This window comes from Chelonia mydas, chromosome 1, assembly GCF_015237465.2.
Source record: "Chelonia mydas isolate rCheMyd1 chromosome 1, rCheMyd1.pri.v2, whole genome shotgun sequence".
NCBI classification, from domain to species: domain Eukaryota; kingdom Metazoa; phylum Chordata; order Testudines; family Cheloniidae; genus Chelonia; species Chelonia mydas.
The window spans coordinates 98,608,434-98,617,476 of record NC_057849.1 but is presented as its reverse complement, the minus strand read 5'-3'; the positions used below and the strand labels follow the sequence as shown (position 1 = coordinate 98,617,476).

At 45.6% G+C, this 9,043-nt stretch overlaps 1 protein-coding gene across 1 annotated transcript; it reads left to right on the top strand.

Moving 5' to 3' along the window:
* The first annotated feature begins 204 nt into the window (after nucleotides 1–204).
* ZIC5 (Zic family member 5) lies at nucleotides 205–8,481 on the top strand. The gene is made up of 2 exons (XM_037896413.2): nucleotides 205–1,500; nucleotides 6,711–8,481. The coding sequence occupies exons 1-2, from the start codon at nucleotides 276–278 to the stop codon at nucleotides 7,154–7,156; spliced, it is 1,671 nt and encodes a 556-aa protein (XP_037752341.1). The 5' UTR covers nucleotides 205–275; the 3' UTR covers nucleotides 7,157–8,481.
* The last annotated feature ends 562 nt before the right edge of the window (nucleotides 8,482–9,043 follow it).

The following is a 9,043-nucleotide window of genomic DNA, read 5'->3' as shown; positions in this document are numbered from 1 at the left end:
AGCCCAACTTTGGGAAAGACACCAGAGGGGGAGAGCGCGTGAGGGCGGGTTCCCGCTGAGCAGCCAGCCTGAAAGGGAGCCAATCGCGCTGCCCTGGCCTCTGCCAATCACTCGGCTCCCTCCAATCCCACCAGCGCCATTTCCAAACTCTAGTTCCCACTGTGCCGCTCAAATGTGGTGAGCGCTCTGCCAATCGCTGGAGGACAGAGTGGGGAAAGGAATAAGCGGAGTTAGGAGCGGAGACAAAAGAAGTTAAAGAGCCGCTTAATATATACATGTTTTTGAAGGCGGGCAGAGGGAAAAAAATAACAACAGTGAGTGTAGATGGGCTGGATTGTGTAGTTATGGAGCCCCCTTTGAGCAAGAGGAACCCGACACTGAGATTAGCGGATTTGGCAGCGGCTCAGCCCCATCCTCATCAGACTATGACAGGCTTCCCGGGGCTGGGGAGCCACCACGTCCACTCCCACCCCGCCGCTCACCTCCACCCTGGGGAGATGGGGAGTGACCCCGGCGTGGCCCTCACGCCATTCGGACCCGAGCACATGGCCCAAGCGAGCGTCCTCAAACTCAGCCCCGCGCAGCCTCTCGCGGCGCATCCCGAGGCGCAGACAGCGGCCGCCTTTGCCTCGCCGGCGGCCCAGAGCGCCGCCGCCGCCGCCGCGGTCAGCAGCTACCCGGCCGGCGCGGCTCCCCCGGCTCCCCACCCGGGCTACGCCGCCAGCAGCGCCGGCACCAGCAGCGCCAGGGACTTCATCCTGCGGAGGGAGCTGCCCGGCGCGGCCATGCACGGGGCGCTGGGGGAGCCGCACCCCGCGGCCAGCTCCCCCCACCCGCACCCCCACCACGGCGTGTTCATCTCCGCCGCCGGCACCTACGGCCCGTCGGACGGGGCCGCGGCCCACCCGGTCTTCCCGGCGCTGCACGAGCAGCCGGCCCCCGGCGGGCACCACCCGCTGAACGGCCAGATGCGCCTGGGGCTGGCGGCAGCGGAGCTGTACGGCCGGGCCGAGCCCTACGGCGCCGCCTCCTCGCTGCACGGCTACGGCTCCCTGGGCTTGAACGTCAGCCTGGCGGCGGCCAGCCACGGCCACCACCCGGCCCCCCACCACCACCCGGGGGCGGCGGCGGCGGCCTTCCTCCGGTACATGCGGCAGCCCATCAAGCAGGAGCTCATCTGCAAGTGGCTGGAGCAGGAGCCGCCGCAGCCGCCGCCGCCGCCCAGCGCCGCCGGGAAGCCCTGCTCGAAAACTTTCAGCACCATGCACGAGCTGGTGAACCATGTCACCGTGGAGCACGTCGGCGGGCCGGAGCAGAGCAGCCACGTGTGCTACTGGGAGGAGTGTCCCCGGGAAGGGAAACCTTTCAAGGCCAAGTACAAACTGATCAACCACATCCGCGTGCACACCGGGGAGAAGCCCTTCCCCTGCCCCTTCCCGGGCTGCGGCAAGGTCTTCGCCCGCTCCGAGAACCTCAAGATTCACAAGCGCACTCATACAGGTGGGTATTTCCCTCGCTCCCTCGGTGGGGTTGTTTTCTTTTCCTCCTCTCATCACACGGCCATTCAAACATGTGACTTTTTTCATGAATAAGTAATTCAGGAGCACCCAGGGCACGTTCACACACCCACACCCACACACACTGTCTCTCTCGCGCACACACACACAACCGCACGGCCAAACCCTAGACCTGCAGCAAAAAATTTAAGCCGATAAACACCTACAGCTAGGAAATTAGGCAGGGCCTGGGAAACAGCAGGCCCGGAGGGAGGAGGTGAAGACCAAGGCCAGTCTCGCCAGGCCCCGCTTTCCCTCGTGGAATATGGGGAGAGGGGATCTCCCACTGCAGACCAAACCCCACCCCACCCGAAAATACCGGGTGGGGTTTCCGCTTCTGCGCTTCTGGAGGGAGGAGGGGGGCTTGTCCCAGGCAGGGTTTCAACCGAAGGACACATGGGTGGGTTGTCCCAGGCAGAGTTTCATTTGAAGTGGGGGCTCGGGGTTCAGGGGGGGCGCAGTTCCTCTTTAAATTAAGCGAACGTGTTTGCTAGGAGCTGTGAAAAAGACTTGACTAGAGGGAGTTTCACTGGTTAAATGCTGATCGTTTGAAGGTTCCAAGATGAGTAACATTTGGTGTAGTTTGTGTGTGTGTGTGTGTGTGTGTGTGTGTGTAAGGAAGTTTCTTATTGTAGTTTTGAGGAGCAAACTTCAAAGCAGCCTTCATGTCTTCACAGCGCAAGTTGTGATTTTAAGAAGACGCCTAAGCTAAACGTGGGGAAACGGACACCCTTCACTTATAAGGAAATGCCCAGTCAGACTGGGTCCCTCACTAGGGTTTTGTTTATGGGACTTGTGTTGGTTTACATATAGACATTTTGGTTTAGGTTAAAAAAAAAAACAAACCTCCGAGGAAAATGAACGAAGTTGGGATTGATAGTTGTAGACAAATATTATTCCTTGGAGGATAGTTAAGGAAATGGAGTTTACATAATTGCTTTCTTGATTTATTGTGTGTTGCTGCAAAGAGAAAAGCGGACAACGTGCAACGTGTTGTTTCAATGTAAAGCCAAATGGCCCATGGCTGAAAGGATTATAGATTTTATCTACAGAATATGTCAGGCAAGAGCCCAGATGTATGCGCAGAGAGATGAGGACAGCCAGCTCTCCCTGCCCTGGCAGTTCAGTTCCGAGCCAGGAAGGATTACTCCTGCAGGCAGGCTGACAGCTTTTTGTTAATGGCATTGCGGCCCGAGTGAAATGCTGGAGGCATTTCCGAGAATCCTTGTTTCCCTACCATGTTTTTGTAATGTATCTGTATCCATCTGTCGCGATGATTTGGAAAACAAAACTTAAACCCGACACTTACAGCACCCCACTAGCTCCTTGTCCCTGTCACAGTGCAAGCCGGTGGGGATGGCCCCTGCATGTTAAAAGAGAATGGTGCCAAATTCTAAAAATATGATTTGCAGCTCGGGAGCCTTCTCATATTTCCAGTGCAGTGAGCAGAAGGTTGGAGTGCGGTTGGGGAGGCAGGGAGAGAGAACGGAGCAGGCTTATTCATTTATCTTTGTAAAAAGAAACCCTAAACAACAACAAAGGGCGGCCCACAGAGCACGTTTCCCCTTTTGCAATTAAAAGGGCGCTCAGATTTATGACTCGGGAAGCGCATTCCCTTTCCTACGGCTGCTCTCAACTTTCCCGGGGTGGGAGCCCCGAGAGTAACGGTCGACAGTGCACAAAATACAACGCCGCTGGAAACATCGAGTTTGGGGACTTGAACCCCTTCGCTGCTACCAGGACCGGTTAAATGCTGGGTTCCGCTGGGTTTAATTCCCACTCTGGCGTCCTGTTTACAAAGCAAGGGGCGAGTTTCGGTGTCCGCTCTCCCTAGCTGTTGAGCCCAAGGATGAGGCGCCTTGTCTGTCTGGTCCGACGGTCCGCAGCGGATGGGGGAGCGGGCCACGGCTGAAGAGAGCGGCGGCTGGGCCTTGGCTCTTGCAGCTTCTCTGGATAGTGGCCCCCAATGCAGAGCAGAGAGACATCCAAATGCAGCTGTAGAAACTTAGGGAGGGAGCCGCAGAGTGGGAAACACGCACGATCACTGATCTCTGTGCACTCCAGTCCGCAGAGATGCATCCGGTGCGGTGTGGCAGCTCTCACACAGGCGTGCAGAAGTAAATACAAAGATACACAGAGAGACTGGTCTCTATAAATACCGAGTGGCACGTAACTGTACATAAATATACACAGATACAAAGACACACAGAGATCGATATAAATAAATATACACATACACGCACACGGGGAGAGAGACAGACGGAGAGATCGATATAAATAAATATAGACTAAAAACACACACAGAGATACAAACAGATACCGAGCCCCACACCCAGAGATGTGGAGACAGAGAGCGCTTGCGAGCAGCTCAGATACTGGCTTACACCGAACAGTGGCACAGAGAGAGAGAGACTGACACACATACTGATATCAGAGACACACTGACACACATACACAGAAGCCACCGGGGAGGCCATTGCAGACCAGCAGCCTTCGGGAACGGAAGAAGGAGGATACAACAGACAAACTGCCCCTTCTGGGCTGCAGCAGAGAAAGAAAATCTTCCCTCCAGCATGCTGACGCCCGGCCCAGGGAAGGAGGAAGGAGTGGTTTTTAGGGCACTCGGGCCAGGCTGCTCTTTGGCGGAGCATCTCATAACGTGCACACACATGTCTGCACAGAAGATATATTGACCTGTTTTAAAGACCTAAATCTGAAAGTCAAATGAAAAGATCAGATAATTACCGTAGCCTTGTGTTTTACCACTTAGCTCTAATTCAGCAATGTACAGTTAAAGTGCTCTAAGGATTTACAAATTATTCATTCTTAGTGTCATTGTTTAAAATAACCACAGTATTGTTATGTTTCATTATTAGTGGATTTTGTGCTTTTCTTATAGGCCCCCAAACAGGAGAAATATGTCTATAATTTGGTTCCCCCCCCCCCCCGCCCTTCTTAAGCTGCACTGGACAATATGATCCCAAACTATTTCGGTCTAATAGCTTAACACTGTAAAGCGTAACTAATCCATTATCTCAAACAAAATATTTTATTGATCCCCGAAGATGTTTGCTTCATCATGTTAATGGAACGTATGGATTAAAAAAACGGTGGCCCCTCAACAGGAAAGTGTTTAGCATTATCACTCTTTGGCAAAAAATAAACAAATGTTTTCACAACTGTGTTTTTTGCACAGAAAGAACTTTGCAAAGATGCACTTGTGTATCTTCAAATCCTTTTCAGCTAGCAGTGTTAAACTGGAGCAATCTGCAAATGGTTAAACTCTGACGTAAAGTCTCCGTCAGAGCACCAAATATATTTGATCACTGCAATCTAGGTGTCCTTGAAAGAACCATTTTCTTATTTTGAAACACCGATGGAACCAGTTTTTAATAACCATTTCTGTGTCTGATGCAAATAGTACAAATCAGTTTATCTGTCAAATAGCTTTTCTTAAGAATTTCCGGAATGCACATTACAGTCGGCTATGTAACCTTAATAGTTTTGTAAAACAGTACAGATGTAGCGAAATTTTCCAATAGATTCGCTATTTTTCAGATAAAATGAACAGATAAAGTGACTTCATCTATGTAGTGAGATCCTTTTCAGTGGGAAGTGTGAGCGCTTATGTGTAGACGAAGACTGCATTTAAAAAGTACCAGCGTGGTTTTCTTAATCAACATAATTTCTGGGGTAGGAGAGAGATAGTAGTGTTTGTTTTGTGTGGAGCTAGACATTTGCTGATAATTGTGACTAAGCGCAAATGTATCGGAACGATTTCAAACTGAATAACTTGATTTGCAATTAGAATATAGAAAGAAATGTTTGCATAGTATTAGCAAAACAAAACAAAACAAAACAAAAAGACTATCAAAAGTGTGCTTGTTTTCAATTCATATTTTATTGTAAGATTCTATAATTATACAAAAAGTACTGACTAACAAGGTTTTCTCCAATAAAACTCGAAGTGCTTCCATTGCGGGGGCTAGAGTACATTGTTATTTTTGAAAATGTGGAACAAAACACATATGAAAGTATGCGTCAGACATAATATGGCATAAAACTTCAGCGTTTTAAATAAATGTTTGCAGTAATGGTGTTATGCATTTTAGAGATATCAGATTCACCTGTAATATGACAGAGAAAAAAAGTTACTCTTCTAAATTATATTCCATTTGTAATAAAATGATATGGCACATTTTTCCCTGTTATCTCAATAATAGGCATTTACACATCCCTGATTCAAGAACTATGGGAAAGAGTTTATCTGGAGCACAGCTATATGTAACAAAATACACATGAACCAAAGTATTGTATTACAGGACCCGGTGGAACTTAAAGGTATGCCAGACAAAAAGGCCTGAGGCAGATTTTCACAACCACTTTAACTGTTAAGCAATGCGTAAAGCTATTAAAATAGATTTGCTATAGATTTTTAGACACAAATTAGCCTCAGGTAAATAGATACCGTAATAGCAGTCCACGGTTGTCATTATTACTGTCTATTGCTATTACAGTATATTATTCTCACTAACGTGCAGGTTGTGAATAAAGGTTGATAGATATTGGTCTACATTTAAAGTATGGTCTGCAAAAATCCGACGTTATGGTTATGTGCTTAAACAGGTGTTATTTGTATTTCCGAACAGGAAAGATTCTCCACATACTATAAACCATTGTGAAAGGATTAGGACAAGATGTGCCAGTCTATAGACAAAGCCACTCCTAGATGATAAATGTATTGATGGGGGTAGTTTTGTTTGTTATATACATCGTTTGAATTTTTCATTTGCAAGAGAATTTTGTGCATGAAAAAAGTAGACACTTTATGGTTCTGTCTGAGGCTTTTTGAAAAATCATAGTTAACATTTCACCGTTTACAAAATATTATTCATTTGACACCAGTGCAGCTTGAACTCTCCGGCAGGTATTACCTTATTTCCCAGCCATATCACGAGTCTCCTCATGACAAGCAGAGAAACGATTTGCAGTGAATTTTTCCATGGGGACCGTGTTTTATAAGAGCTGTGAAATGTTCCACTTAGTGCTGTATTTTTTTGTTTTTAAACTAACCATAGCTCTGACCTGAAATTTAAATGACCAAGATTTGGGATTTCTCCCCCAGAAGATAATTATTAATGTTTTCAATTGTAGGAGAGAAGCCTTTTAAATGCGAATTTGATGGCTGCGACAGGAAGTTTGCCAATAGCAGTGACAGAAAGAAACACTCCCACGTCCACACGAGTGATAAGCCATATTACTGCAAAGTCAGAGGCTGTGATAAATCTTACACGCATCCCAGCTCTTTAAGAAAACACATGAAGATACACTGCAAGTCTCCACCACTTTCTCCTACCCCTGGATCTCACGGTTATCAGTCTGCAGGAACCCCCCTAGGTGCTCCCCTGTCCCCTGCCCAGGACTCAGCCAGGGGCCGCTCTGCCAATCTTTCCCCTCAGGTCACCAACCTCAATGAGTGGTACGTCTGTCAGGCTAGTGGGGCTTCTAATAACCTTCATACACCTTCCAGCAATGTAACATCCTCTGGATCTGAAGATGAAGAGGCTTATAGAAACTCTGATACCAGAACTATCCATTAGAAGAAAAACAAGAAGAAGAAGTTTCTGACTTGGGAGTACTTGGACCATTCTCCTGAACTGTAGAGACACAAAGCTTGAAATAAATGGATGGCATAGAATTGCCATCATGTTGAATCACCGCTATTTATTCAGTATATAAAACCCTATGGTGTTTGTACACTTAACTAATTTAATTAAGACACTTGGACCTTTTTATAAAAAATAATAAATGAAAATACCAAGCTGGACTATCTCAGTGAACCAAGTTGCATGTTTGCAGGTATGGGGAAGATGCCAAGGGAACTCAATGGACAGATCAGTTCATCAAGATTATACACTGCCAATGCCAACGCAATAGTTCTAAAAAAGAGAGAGAGGAAGAGTGTTCATTATGTAGCCTGCAAGCTGATAGGGCCTCTCCATTTCCTGGAGTGGCTCTTAAATACTTTAGATATCATTCTGGGGGCTTCTTAACAGCTTGAGTAGGCCCCAATTCCGCAATGGCCTCTTAATTGTAAACCACCACCGCCTGCTGAATTTCCAACAAATCGTGGACTGGTTATATATTAAAAATGTGTTTTTTTCCCCGCTTTCAGTTCAGATCTTTTGTAATTTTTGCCTTTTATTCTGAGTCCTTAGGTTTCACCCAAATCTGATATTTTATACCTAGGCTTGTTTCCTTATCCCTTAGGTGTATACATGTGAAAATGGTTTAAAAAAAAAAAAGATGCAGCATTTCTCTTAACATTTCTCCACAATTTTGTATCTTTATGAGTCTTGAGACTAAAATGGAGAATAAAAGAAAACCGCTGCTGTCTGACAACTGTGATAGTGTGATTTTTTTTAAATATAGCACACAAAATTCAAAAGTGAATTCGGTCCCCTTTAGCAAAGTTTGTTTAAAAGAGAAGATCCTGCATCTTGCTATGTCAGACCATGTGTGTAGTAGAGTTTGTTGTTAGGTCAAAAGAGCTTTGGACATCAGAGCCATTATTACTTCAAAATCTTCAAGTATGAGAAGCTGTGACACTGTTGTGAAAGCAGATATTTTAGACCGATCAATCTCCTTTTATACCATTGTGGATACTCATTTGAAAATGCTTTATTTTTTTCAACATCTAAAACCATGATTGTATTCATTCTGCCCCCTCCCATGCAATCCTCAAATGACCATGTGTCGTGGTCAGTTACATTAAAAGAGGAAAACAATTGTCACAAATATTAAAACCTAAAAGGTTTGTAGTTGGAGCAAAAAAAAAAAACCAACAACAAAAAACAAAACTGATGAGTGCATGACCTTTGGCATAGCTGTCAAGCTATTAAAGAAAAAGGTCAGGGAACTATGACGATAACTCTTAGTCAATTTATTTGCGGTTGGTACGACACATTTCCCATGCAAAATGTTAGTCCATCATAAACATCATACAAATAAACTAAAGAGCACTAATTTATCCTCAGAGACCCTGAATACATAAACAGGTAGCCTCCCCTCCCACAGGGTTTGTAGAAATTTGTTTTGTGTGCTGTGACTGGTTGATGTAGTCTTGTCATTGTTAATAACTTGTATCTGACTGCTATTATTTTGTACAGTTGAATTAATTTATTTTCGGACATCATCCTTTTCTGGAAGAGTACAGAACACACCAAAGAATTATATTATTAATTTTGGTGATAGATTGTTGTTTATGATTCCGTGGTTTGTTTAAAAAAATCATTATATTTTTCAGCTTACTTGAATGAACAATGTAATGTGAAAACAAGCTCTTCCTGCATGTCTTCTGTGCAGTGTGTTGGTGATGATATATATAGTTTATAGAGATATTATATTATTAGTACAGTGCATGGTGCTGTCAATCTGGAAGCCTTTAAACGTTGTCTTCATATTGTTATGGTGAATTTAAAGATACA

Excerpts from the sequence above, each read along its gene's own strand:
- ZIC5 (XM_037896413.2), top strand. The coding sequence starts at position 276 with ATGTTTTTGAAGGCGGGCAGAGGGAAAAAAATAACAACAGTGAGTGTA. Across the intron at positions 1,501-6,710 it reads TCACAAGCGCACTCATACAG|GAGAGAAGCCTTTTAAATGC; the intron begins GTGGGTATTTCC and ends TTTCAATTGTAG.